Below are 13358 nucleotides of genomic sequence, written 5' to 3'. Positions count from 1 at the left end.
AGCTGTCCAGTGGGTAACATCACCCAGGGAAACAGAAGAGGGCTGTGGGAGGAAGCCTGGAGATAAACTGTAAAGAACAAAACCCTGTGCGCTGATCCAATGTGACGGGGAAAATGTATTTGGTACCTTGGAAGAGAAACAGATCAAGTGTTTTCCCTCTGGGCCTGCCAGGTACTGGCTTTCAATTTTAATCAATGAAGAGGAGCACTAATATTCAACTCCTAAAGCTGGGAGTGGGGTGCTCCAGTTTCTTTCCTGATGGTTTTGACCTTGTGGTGGTATGTGCCAGAGCTTGAGGAACCTCTTTGGTCAATAAACAATAAGAGTTTCCTCTTTTGTTTCTGTCTTTTCCAGTTTAAAGAAATAATATTGTCTTCTTAGTGAAGCAGAAAGTGATGAAGCTTTTGGGGTGTCTTTGTATTTTTGGAAAATTCCAGATTATAGGAATTAGAGAAGGACAGAGGATGAGAGAAGAGTAATTGGGTGGAGGGGCTTGGCTTTTTAATTTATTCTTTATTTTTATACAAGCACACACACAGTTAATCATCTTCCCCCAATCTAGCTCCAGGAAACATGGGGATTATTTATATCACATCTGGGATAAGACTGATTTTTATTCACTCAAGGATTATTTAATGGGTTCCTGCTGTGGCTATCAAGTCAGAATTTGGGTCCTCACTGAGGCAGCGGTAACTCTTCTCTGGAGTGGAGACGGCCTTGTCTCAGCCAACCTTATATAGTCTTCTCAAGCGGAGCTCCAGGGTGGCTAGCCCTCCTCTCTTCTCTCCTCCTAATCTTCCCACAGCCATTTAAGTACAGATTACCTCACTGGCCCTTGGGATTCATGGCTGATAGAACCTTGGGAAAAATCTAGCCCTTTATAGATAACTTCCTGGAGACGCTGTATGATGTAAACTTCCCTTGCAGCAGGCACCATTCCTTGTTGAGGTGGCTTAGAGGATAACGAATGATGTTTCTAGCTTGTGAGGCTTTCTGGAATCCCTACGCCTTGGGCCCGCTTGCCCATACTCTTGCTCATTCCCTCACCCTTGGCTTCCTCTGTTGCTGAATGCCTAGAAACACCCTTTCACTGTGGCCTTGCCTGGTAGCATGTGGGATATCTTGCTTGGACATTGAGCTGTAAATTATTTTAAAATTCCATCATTATGAAGACTCAGCTGTTTGGGGAGGCTATTGTTTTAGGATAGAGAATACCAAAGAAAAATGTCCCTAAATCCAAGTTTTTAGACTCTCAAGTGAAACAATCGAATGCCAAGTAAATAATAATAACAATAACAACTTACAGTCGATATTTCTCTTGTATACAGATTCGCAGGAACTTTGGCTTTGCGGCCATGTCTTTGTTTTGAAGAACACTGGTATTATTAACACCATTGACAAGAATACGTAGGAAGACACGTACTTAACATGCTCTGAATGACATATTTTAAACTTAAGTCAAAAAACAAAAACAAAAACAATAGGAGTTCCCGTCGTGTCGCAGTGGTTAACGAATCCAACAAGAACCATGAGGTTGCGGGTTCGCTCCCTGCCCTTGCTCAGTGGGTTAACGATCCGGCGTTGCCGTGAGCTGTGGTGTAGGTTGCAGATGCGGCTCGGATCCCGAGTTGCTGTGGCCCTGGCGTAGGCCGGTGGCTACAGCTCCGATTCGACCCCTAGCCTGGGAACCTCCATATGCCGTAGGAGCGGCCCAAGAAATAGCAAAAAGACAAAAAAAATAAAAAAATAAAAAAATAAACTTAAGTCAAGGATTAGCACTCGTGTGTTGAGAAATTTGTGCAAAGCCATTGGTGATTTGAGGATAAGTCAGCGGTAGGACAAGATTCACAGGGGGTAGTTGGCCTTGCTTTGGAGTCAGCGGTGGTGGGGGCTGGAGCAGTTTGATAGTGGCCAGAGGACGTGCTGTGGCTTGTTCTCATTGGTCAGCAGGTGGCACCAAATAGCCAGAACATATCAGGAAAGAGGTACGTGATGTTTAGATTTCACCTTGTTGGGTTAAAATTTTTTCACATTTTTTCCTCTAGAGGTGGCATCCTCCAAGGCTGAATTTGGTAGAAGTCTTTGGTTTTGATAGAGTCATAAAAAGTTAGCCATCTCCAGGGTCAAATGGTACGTGACAGTATTGATTTTTTTTTTTTTGAAGGAGTTATGACTCTGAATGTTAAAAGCAACCATAAGATCCTTCCACAGCATATACTTACTGGCTTAGTTGCCTGCATTTTTTGGTGCTTTTATGAAGTCTTTCAAACACATTGCTAATGGAGATGTTAAAATTAATCTGCCAAGAAATTTGTATTGTTGACGTTGATGATGTCCATCTGCCTGGTGGGAATCCAGGGTTTCACTCCATCCAAGATGCTTCTGTTTCTGTTTGAGCAAAGGTGGGTGGTTAGATTGTCAAGTGGATGAGTGCTTCTTCCTTAAGAATAGGGAGGATGTGGGTGATATTCTTGGGTAGCTAATGACAAAAGAGGGGGCAGGTCCATGCTTGTGCCACCAGTTATTACATTATGTGAGGTGCAGTTCATTTGTTTCAGCTTAATTCATTGGCCATGGAGACCTGGTTGCCTGTGCCCTTTGTGTTTCTGTGCTAGAACTTGAGAAAGGCTGCATTTTGAAGCACGATAAGAGGCATGTGTCTTTTCTGCATATGTGGCTTTGTTTACTTTCTTTGTTTGGTGGCATATCTGAGGGGAAACTAGCAGCTTGAGTGGTCCCTTAGTGGTTGTCGGGAGGTGTCTGGTTTTATTGGTGCACAAGCTCTAGCGATTAGGCCTGCTACCTCAGATCTGTGTTCACATTCTTGGGACACACGGAATGAGGTCTTCATGAAATGAGCATCCAGGTACAAAACTGTATAATTAATTTTTGAGTCTTAAGAAGGGGTGGCGTGGGACAGGATGGGAAGCCGAGATGACAATGATCTTTTCCCTTGGGACATCTTCCTACAACTAAATGGGTGTGTGCATCTTTCTTCTTCCTTTTCCTCCTCCTCTTTTTAATTTACTTAAGTAGCTTTGTATAACAAACATGCAGGAATTTAACCTCACCAGTAGGAATTAGGCACAGATCCTTGTCTCCTAGATTTTGTTTTTCCCACAGCACCAGGATGGAGCTTTTGAAAACATACCTCCAGTGATGTCAGTTACTAGGTTAAATTCCTGCCCTGGCTTCCATCACATTTAGGCTCACAGCCCTGTGTGGTCTGGCCCCACCTACCTTTCCAGCCTTGTCTCTTGTCTCTCTCTCTCTCCCTGTTCACTAGACTCTGGCCACCCTGAGCTCTTCATTCCTCCAACAACCCTGCTGTTCTCACCATAGGGCCTTTGTACCTGGTGTTCTTCTGCCTGGAATGTTATTCCTCTGGATCTGGGTGTGACAGGATCACTGAGATCTCAGTTTAAATACTGACCCAGGCCTTCCCTGACCATCAGATTTAAAAGAGCCACTCATTTATTTTCTCTCTCTCTCTCTCTCTGTTTTTTGGCCACAACCTATGGCATGTGGGGGTTCCTAGGCCAGAGATGGAACATGCACCACAGCACTGACAATGCTGGATCCTTAGCCACTAGGCTACCAGGAAACTTTCTCTTTTATTTTTAAATTAAGGTATAACCAACATAGAATTATATTTTGTAAGTTTAAGGCGTAAGATATGTTGATTTGGTACACTTATCTATTGCAGTATCATTACCACTGTAGCATGAGTGAACACCGCTGTCACACTGCATAATTATCATTTCTCTTTTTGTTGTGAGAATGATTAAGTCTAGCCTCGTAGCAGCTTTGAAGTTTGTAATGCAATCTTGATTGCTCACTCCCTATCATATCACTCTGGTTTCATTTTATTTTCTTTCAACCGTCCTCCCTTTTCTGCTGTACTTTTTGTCCAGCTCATCCTACTAGGATGTAGACTTCACTGGAGCCAAGTCCTTATCTTGTTTGCTGTTATCCCAGTTTGTGGAACAGTGCAGAGCACATAGTAGGACCTCAGTACATTTTGGTTCCAGGAATGAATAATGCCTGTTTTGAAGGGAGAAGCTATATATTTAAAGCTAAATGTATCCCTCTTAATTCTCTGAGGGCACTGTGATAAAGATGGCAAAAAGTTGAGGCCGAAGTTCTTGTTTCCTGTTTATCCGTGTAATACGCTGTAGCCCTGGATGGGTCCCTGAGGCGTGGGGATTGGGGTTGGTAGTAAAATTTGTAATAACACAACCATACTCACAGTTTCAGTCACTATTTGGTATCTGCTAAACACCAGTACTGTCGTTGGTGGCATGCATTTACTATCTCATTTAATCTTAGGCCTCAGTTTTCTAATATGTAAATGAGATGTTTGGATAAAATGATCTGTTAGTTCTCTTACATCACATTTTATGAGTTTCCAAGAGAAGCTAAAAGGTTATAGTTTATGGTGACACATAATAGAAATAAATTAGTTTATTCAGAAGCCCAAGGTAGATATTCATCTACCTGCAGTAAAACTTTAAAATTGCCAAGTTTAAACTTTGGAAAGAAGGAGGAAGCCCACCCTTTTGCTGGGCATCCATCATCTCTTTCAGTCTTCCCAGCAACCTTAGAGTATCTTCCATCTTTAATGGCTGGGGAAACTGAGGCTCAGGAGTGTTCAGTGCCTTGGCCAGGGTCACACATGTGTTCCGAGGCAGTGTTGAAGTTCAAAACCAGCTTTGGGAGTTCCCGTTGTGGCTCAGTGGGTTAAAAACGTGACCAGTATACATGAGGATGTGGGTTTGATCCATGGCCTCGCTCAGTTGGTTAAGGATCCATCATTGCCACAAGCTGCGGTGTAGGTTGAGGATGTGGCTTGGAACTGGTGTTGATGTGGCTGTGGTACAGGCCAATGGCTATGGCTCTGATTCTACTCCTAGCCTGGGAACTTCCATATGCCATGGGTGCATCCCTAAAAAGATAAAACAAACAAAGAAACAAAAAAAACCTTTCAGCTTTGATTGACTCCGGAGATCTGCTCTTGGCATGTAGGAGTTGTGTTACCTTCTGCTCACCTTTCTCCATTAGGTTTCATGGGGCTTTACAGACTTAGACATCTAAATTGGGTTTTCCTTCTCTTTCTCACAGACCTGTAAGAAGGAGCTGATGTGGAGGAGCAGCTGAGACGGTCCAAGATGACGACCACAGTAGCCACAGACTATGACAACATTGAGATCCAGCAGCAGTACAGCGATGTCAACAACCGCTGGGACGTGGACGACTGGGATAATGAGAACAGCTCCGCGAGGCTCTTTGAGCGATCACGCATCAAGGCTCTGGCAGGTAAGTCTCCTCACACCCATCACCGGGGCCTGGGATGCCTTACAGCTCCCTTTGAAATCACTGCCCTGTCCCCCGTGCAAAATCCACCCACTTCTCCTTGGACTTGTCTCACCAGAGCAAGCTGACCATTTCATAAGGTGGCTGGATCCCTCTTTGGATAACTGACAATCCCAAGGCCAAAATGATTCAAGAGCACAGGATGATTTTTATAGCAGTTCAGAAGGAGCAACCCTAGACATGTCAGGATTTCTTTACTTTTAAGACATCTTGCATTTCAAAATATTGAAGTGTACTATACCTTGTACACAAAAATACAGTTGACCCTTGAACAACCTTGGAGGTTAGGGGCACCAACCGGCTGAACAGTGGAAAATCTATGTTTAACTTTTGACCCTCCCCCGAAACTTAACTACTAATAGCTCACTGTTCACCTGAAGCCTTATTGAGAACATACAGAGTCAGTTAACACATATTTGTAAGTTATTTGTATTCTATACTGTATTCCTAGCATAAAGTCAGCTAGAGAAAAGAAAATGTTATTAAAATCAAAGTGCATTTACTGTACATATATATTTATTGAAAAAAATTGCACGTTAAGTGTACCTGCAGGATTCAAACTCATGTTGTTCAAGGGTCAACTGTGTACAAATTAACCTATTTACTTAGGGCCTGTGATGTATGAATTAACCTGACCTGTTACAGAACTTACTTTGACCAAGGTTAGTTAGTATCACATGCATAGGTTTTAAATCTGAAAAGCAGTAGCTTAATCTGGCCAGGCCACATCTAATGCTGTTAACAGGTAAGTTTGCCATTGATGAAATTATCAGGAATACATTCTTTGCGAGTTCTCACTCCCTTGTTGCTATTGAATCCTTGGAACACACTTTTACCACGGCCCTAAATGGGATGGAGAGTGTTTTGTCCTGAAATTGCCCTGAAAGTCAGAGAGGGGTGCAGTCACAGTGACAACTCAGCGGTACTGGACATGTGTAAACCAAGGGCCAGTGTGGAGTTTATTCAGGGTCTTGTCTCTCTACTTTACGTTTTTAAATAAAATGGTTTCCAGGTGAGAAAAGGGGGTTTATGTATTTTTTCTTAATGTCTTCAATTATGACAAGTAAATCAAAGTCATGACTTAAAAAGGTAAGTTTACTGTTAATTGTTGTGTTACCTTTACAGTGTAATCTGACTATGAGGCGTGTATCATGTAGAGTTCTCTTGATTGCAAGCTAAAGGAAACCTAACCCAAAGTGGTTTAAATGACAAAGAGAAATGACTGAGAATAGTGGACAAATTCCGCTTTTAAGCCAGACGTGCTCCTGGGCTTAAATGGTGTGACCAGGATCCAGTTTCTTTCTCCCCACTTTTTGGCTTTACTTGCTGCTCTGGATTCCATTCTCAGGAAGGCTTGTGGGAGCTTGGAGCCCAGGATGGCTGCATCAGGTCCCAGATCTGTCTTTAAGGACATCCAGCAGAAAAGAGTCCCTCTACCTGCCCTGTACTGTACGTCCGCTGTGGCCCTAGAGTCTGTCTCGGTGGCTTGATTGACTGTGCTTGGGTCATGTGCCTCTCACAACCACTCTCCACTGGAATCAGAAGAGAATATGCTGACTGACATCAGCTAATCAGGACACACTCTTGGAGTGCAGGGGATTGGGTGAGGTGGGAGTGGCAAGGGGGTCAGTCCCACCCAAACAGCTTGGCTAGAAGAATTGGAATATAATAGAAAGTAGGAAGAGGAAAGTGGATATAGGGGATACAGCCAACTAAATGCTATGGGGAACTTGTTCAGCTGCCTTAGGATAATTTGTTTCTTGATGGTGGTGACTTAAAGATCCTCTTGAGCTTACCTGATTTGAAGGCATAAATGAATGATTAACCTGATAGTCACTCTAGAGTTGGAGCTTTATTTTCTAGCTTACTCATTAACGTGGAACCTTATGGACACCATGATCCTGTCTTGTGCTAGTGGATTCTCTTACCTCTTTTTCTTGAGTATTCATTTGAGCCTTTAGACCAGTGTGATGTTAGTGGCTGATTACCTTTGATCATGAGTCATTCATCTTCTGGTTCTAGACCACCGTGTACAGTTGACCTTTGAACAGTATGGATTTGAACTGTGTGGGAGACTGGTGTCCTTAAGCCCTGTGTTGTTCAAGGGTCAACTGTAGGATCTCCCTTTTCAGGATAATTTTACTTACAAACTGCGGAGCAGCTGCTTGCTCTTTGTAACAGTTCTTTGCTACAGTGCCAGAGGAGACTCCCCAGCTGTCCTTACACTTCCTAAGATACCTTTCCCTCTGTGTTATCCAGGTCCCTGAACAATTATAGTTATGGTCATCCTAGTAAACGCTTAATATGGTGCTTACTGTGTGCTAGGCACTGTTGCAAATGCATTGCATATATTAACAGTTAATCAATCCCATAATAACTGTATGAGGGAGATTATTATCTGCAGCGTATAGATGAGGAAGCTGAGGCCTGGAGAGATTTAAGTCGCTTTCCCAAGGTCACATTGCTGATAAGTGGCTGAAAGCAGACAGTCTCCTCTACACTTTTTCTATATTCACTAAAATACAAAATGAGTCAATGCTTATCGGTGTAGAAAATTGTGAGAAGGTAATTCAGACATGATGAAAGGATCTTTAGAAGGCCCAGGAATGTATCCTATGGCTTGAAGAAGCCGTCAGTAACCATGAGAAGATATTGGAAAGAAAACATGCTGCCTTCAATGTGGAAAAAAAAAAAAAAGAATTGCTTTTAATTAATCCAGGAGATACCAGCAAAAGCTATCTGTTAATGGAGGAAATTATCTTGCCGATTATCTGACTTCTCAGTCCTGTGGGACAGAAGAATTTCTGAGCTCTCTAAGAAACCTTATAATAGCGGGAGTAACAGGTCAGCCCAGCAGCATCTAGAACTGTGGTCCTAGAATTTTAGCAGGCTTCAGAATTACCTGGAGCCCTTCTTAAAGCACAGATTGAGGGCCCACGCCCAGAGGTTCTGATTCAGTGAGTCCAGGGTGGTTCTTGATAATTTACATTTCTGACAGGTTCCCAGGTGGTGTGGATGCGGCTGGTCTAGGAAATCCCATTTTGAGACTGGTGCAGAGTATCGATGGTCCTCTGGTCTGCTTCTCTGGGTGTCTGAGGTCATTTCATCTAGACCCAGCTGAAGTCTAGGGGAGATTAAAGTATCGTACTCAACAGAGTTATCTTAAAGACACGCCTAATTTGGGCATGGTGTGGAAGGCTGGCCACTGATTTTGAGAGAAGGGAAATACCTTCCTGTCCCTTATGGGGAAGTAATTTAGTGATAGGCTCAGTATAAGGGAGTGCTCTTGTGGTGTTTCTGTTACAAATGCATGTTTGGAAGCAGGAACGCATGGGTTGGAGCAGTAGGAATGTACTTATCAAGGTTCCTGTGGCCTCTCAGTGTGCTCTATATGTTTAGTCTTCTCTGGTCCTCAATCTGAATTTTGAGGAAGTTTACAAAAGACAGTAATGCAGGAATTCACTTTGTTGAAGTGCTGCTGTGCATGTTTTTTTGGTAGTGCAACCATGGCTTTATGTTGTGTCCTTTACTGAGTAGCTTTAAATGTATCTCTAAGGAAATAGGTGAGGTAAATTACTTGCTACTAATTTTTACCCAATTTACAGATACCTTATTAGGCTGATAAGTGGTGTGCCGTGATTTTTTTTTTTTTTCTTTCCTTTTTTTAGGGCTGCTCCTGAGGCATATGGAAGTTGCCAGGCTAGGGGCTGAATTGGAGCTGCAGCTGTAGGCCTACACCACAGCCACAGCAACACCAGATCTGAGCCGCATCTCTGCTGCAGCTTGTGGTAATGCCATATCCTTAAACCACTAGGCAAGGCCAGGGATCGAATCCACATCATCATGGATACTAGTTGGGTTCTTAACCCACTGAGCCACACTAGGAACTTCTTGTGCAGTGAGTTTTATGCATTCTATAACCGATTTCCTGCATCCCATGAAGGCATACCCATTTCCCGACCTCAGCCCAAATTGCCTTGGTGGCTTGGAATGTGTGATCATGGAGAGGTGATTCAAAATAAGCTGGACCTTTTTTTTTTGGAAACAGGATTTTATATGAGATAAAAGCATAAAACTTTAATTTTTTAAAAGATGTGGGGTATATACACACAACTTCCTAGGCCAGGGATCAAATCTGAGCCACAGCAGTGACAACACCAAATCCTTAACCACTAGGCCACTAGGAAATTCTCAAAATGTTGCACTTTTAAAAATACTCCTCAGCCATAAAAAGAAGGAAATTGTACCATTTTCAACAGCATGGATGGACTTTGAAGGTATTACACTAAGTGAAGAAGATCACACAGAGAAAGATAAATAGCATGTGATTTCACTTATACATGGAATCTAAAAAAAAAAAAAAAAAAGAGAGAGCATATCCAAAACAAAACAATGAACAAAATAAACCCAAAACAAGCCCTCAGATACAGAGATCAGGTTAGTGGTTACTAGAGGGAAAGGAGGTTGGGGGCAGATGCAAGGGTGTAAAGGGGTTGATTGACTGTATGGTGAACAGTTCATAACTAGACTTGTGCGTGTAATCACACTGTAGGGTATACAAATGTCAAATTCTTTGGCTGCACCCCTGAAATTTACATATTGTTTAAAGAATTGTTTTAATTCTTTAATCTTTTAAATGTAAAATGTAAATGTTTTCTTTTTACAAGTGATGGGTGTTTGTAGTTTAGGTTATATATGGTGGAATCAACACAAATTAGGGAAATAGGAAAAATAGTATTTTTGAAAGTGCAACATTTTGAGAGTTCCCTGGTGGCTTAGTGGTTAAGGATTTGACATTATCACTGCTGTGGCTCAGATTTGATCCCTGGCCTAGGAACTTCTACATGCTGCTGTCGGGCCTAAATAAATAAATTAAAAAAAAATTTAAGTGAGTACAACATTTAGCTTGAAAATATTGATACAGTAATTAGAATTAAAATCTTTATATCAACATTGCTAAACAGTGAATTTTAAAAAATTAGGAAGCTATGTATCAAAATATTCCGAGAGGCTTTTTTCTTAGCTGTATTGAACTTTTTCCTGAAATAAATCAGAACTATTTCATAATTGGGAAAAAGAGCATAAAAACATCTTTAACATCTAATATTCTGTTCAAAAGTTTCAGTTAATTTTCTTCCCAAAGTAAGAAATAGAGAAGTGGTAGGAGAAAAGCCTTTGTATGAATGGATACTTTAAAAAAAATGACGGAAATGAAAAAGAATATTACTCTGGGAGTTGTCACTCATCAACATTTATTAGCTAAAATTTTCAGAAGAGCCTTTCTGCTAAGCTATGAACTTGGCGAAATAAATTGACCTTGAGTTTATGTGGTTACTGGGGAGCCAGGGACAGCTGAGAAACATAGGAAAATGAGGTAGAAGCACCTAATTGTATCTCTTACGTTACATGGATAGGGTAGGTAGAAGTTATTTGTGGCTGTATGTATAAGCCAGAGTCCTTTAAACGCAGATATTTATTTGAGTGATCAAGAATTTTGGTGGAGGATTTAATCAGCTAAAGCAGTAATTTACTTTAAATTTCCAGGTCACTGCTGTCTGAAAGAAATGCAATACTAACCATATGTGATTTTAAATTTTCTGAAATATTTTAGTTAATTGGACTATGCAAAATATGATCATATCAACATGTAATTAGTGTAAAAGGTTGTTAGGAGATCCTGTATATTTTTTATACTTAAGTCTTTGAAATCCATTATGTATTTTACTTTCCATATTTCTCGTGGTCATTATTAGTGCCATGTGGCCATAGACTGTGGGTTTGGACATTGCATCTCTGGTGCCTTCAAATGGATGCTTTTATTGGTTAAAATTTTATAGAGCCTACTGAACAAATACAGGCCTTAAAATCCCTATCACAGATTTGGTCTTGGGTATGGCTGTGAATCAGTGAATAGTTGGCCACTTGGCTAAAGGAGAATTTAAGTTCTGATAAGGAATAACCTATCAGTTGAGTCGTTATTTTTAAAATAAACACTTTTTTATGTGTGTCTTTTATACTTATTAAATGGATGCAGCATAGCAAAAAAGATCCTCAGGTGCATTCTGTTTTTTCCACTGAGAACTTTGGTACTGTTCAAGCAGTGCTTTTGGATGCAGAAGACTCAATAGCAGACTTGTTTAAACATGCATGTTCCAAGTTGCCACTCCCCTCCCCCCCAATTTTTTTTCAAGATTCACTACAGTGGGAGGAAGCACAGGAATCTGCATTTTTAATGCATATAATGCACTTTCCTGGCACATGACCTAAGTATTGTCACTTTATATTTAGATCACATTAGCCTTGAGTATTCTCATCAAAGTGAAAAGCATCTTTTTATCTCTCCTTTAAAATATTAGCCTGTCCTGGAGTTCCCGTCGTGGCGCAGTGGTTAACGAATCCGACTAGGAACCATGAGGTTGCGGGTTCGGTCCCTGCCCTTGTTCAGTGGGTTAACGATCCGGTGTTGCCGTGAGCTGTGGTGTAGGTTGCAGACGCGGCTCGGATCCTGCATTGCTGTGGCTCTGGCGTAGGCCGGTGGCTACAGCTCCGATTGGACCCCTAGCCTGGGAACCTCCATATGCCGCGGGAGCGGCCCAAGAAATAGCAAAATGACAAAAAAAAAAAAAAAATTAGCCTGTCCTTTCCTCCCAGTAAGTAAGTCGCGGTTGTTTTGATATCTCAACACCTAGGAAGGCTTAATGTTCTGCCTGAACTGAGTCCTGGCTGGAGGAGCACATTCGTGCTATAATCCCTGCCCTCATAACCCCTGTCTGGAGGGATCCTCCTCCAGGAGATGGTTGAGGTTTCCACTGCCTACCCCACCCCAAGCCCATATCATCCTTCATGTCTTCTAATTTGTAATCTCCAGGAGGGCAGAACATTTCCTGGGGGCCTAAATTAGCCCTCTAGTGCTAATTAAAATTAGTGGGGACTTTTCAAAAGTATATCCCCCCCAGAATTCTGTGGTTATAGATTAAAAAGTTCAGGCACAGGATTTTTCTTAGAAGGAAAAGACCTGGATTCCATAAACTGAGAATTCGAGCAGAACTTGCCATCTGCTTTCTGCCAGTTGACTGAGAATTTCAAGCTATCATGAAGATTGTATACTTAAATTATTTAATCCTCAAATAGATAAGCCTGCCCATATATGGAGGTAACTTATTTTAAACCTATAAAATATTTTTTTGTTTATCTTTTTTGAGAGATGTCTTATTGTCTTTTCTACCTATCATGAGTTTTTAACTAGGTGGTTTAGATATTGGCTTCATATTTTGTAAAGATTTCTTACACTGCAGTGGTTTTACGTAGAAACTTGCCAGAATACGACTGTTAATTCACAACCAATCGCCCCTGCCAAGATGAATACACAAACAAACAAATATATATAAAATATTTTACTTCCTTCTAGTCAAAGTATGGTGCCAGCTTGCTACTGAATATGCAAAGAGATCTGTAAAACGTGGTCTGGAATGATCTAATTAGGAAGATAAAACCTATTTACATGAAATGTGAACAAAACTTGCATGCAAGTGCCAAGAAAGTCTTACAGGCAGTTAGTGCTCTAGTGATTTAGAGGGAAGGACTGATCACAAGAGGGAGAAAAACCAAAGTCATTTTTGAAGAGGATGGGTTGAGTAATGTCAAGAACATTGGAACTTGGAGAGAGAGGCTGGGGCTTGAACCTTGGCAAGGCTGCCTTTGTTTCCATGGCAGCAGGACAGAGAGGCCAGGCTGCAGGTCTCTGAGGACGCTTTTCATTAAAACAGAAAGTGCTTTTCGGTGACTCAAGATGATACACCACCTTAAGCTTGGACTCGTCCTTGAAAATTAATCAGAGCTTTTCTTATTTGCATACTGACTGTCCCATTCAGATGGAACACTTTTATTATGCCCCCAGGGCATGATGGAGTGGATTTTTACAGTCAGGACTACCAGATTTAGTAGCTACCCATCTTTTTCCTCATCTGCTCCTGAGCTGTTTACCT

At 41.5% G+C, this 13358-nt stretch overlaps 1 protein-coding gene across 1 annotated transcript in view; it reads left to right on the top strand.

Moving 5' to 3' along the window:
* The window catches only part of SPTBN1 (spectrin beta, non-erythrocytic 1), a 200194-nt gene that overhangs the window by 51041 nt on the left and 135795 nt on the right, over nucleotides 1–13358 (top strand). Inside the window, exon 2 of the mRNA XM_047782079.1 lies at nucleotides 5122–5316. Within this exon, the coding sequence (XP_047638035.1) occupies nucleotides 5169–5316 (148 nt within the window). The 5' untranslated portion in view covers nucleotides 5122–5168. The remainder of the gene's footprint in view (nucleotides 1–5121; nucleotides 5317–13358) is intronic.

The sequence above is a fragment of the Phacochoerus africanus genome, chromosome 5 (genome assembly GCF_016906955.1).
Source record: "Phacochoerus africanus isolate WHEZ1 chromosome 5, ROS_Pafr_v1, whole genome shotgun sequence".
Lineage (NCBI taxonomy): Eukaryota > Metazoa > Chordata > Mammalia > Artiodactyla > Suidae > Phacochoerus > Phacochoerus africanus.
Note: the sequence above shows the minus strand (reverse complement) of the source record. Positions and strands in the feature narration are given on the sequence as shown.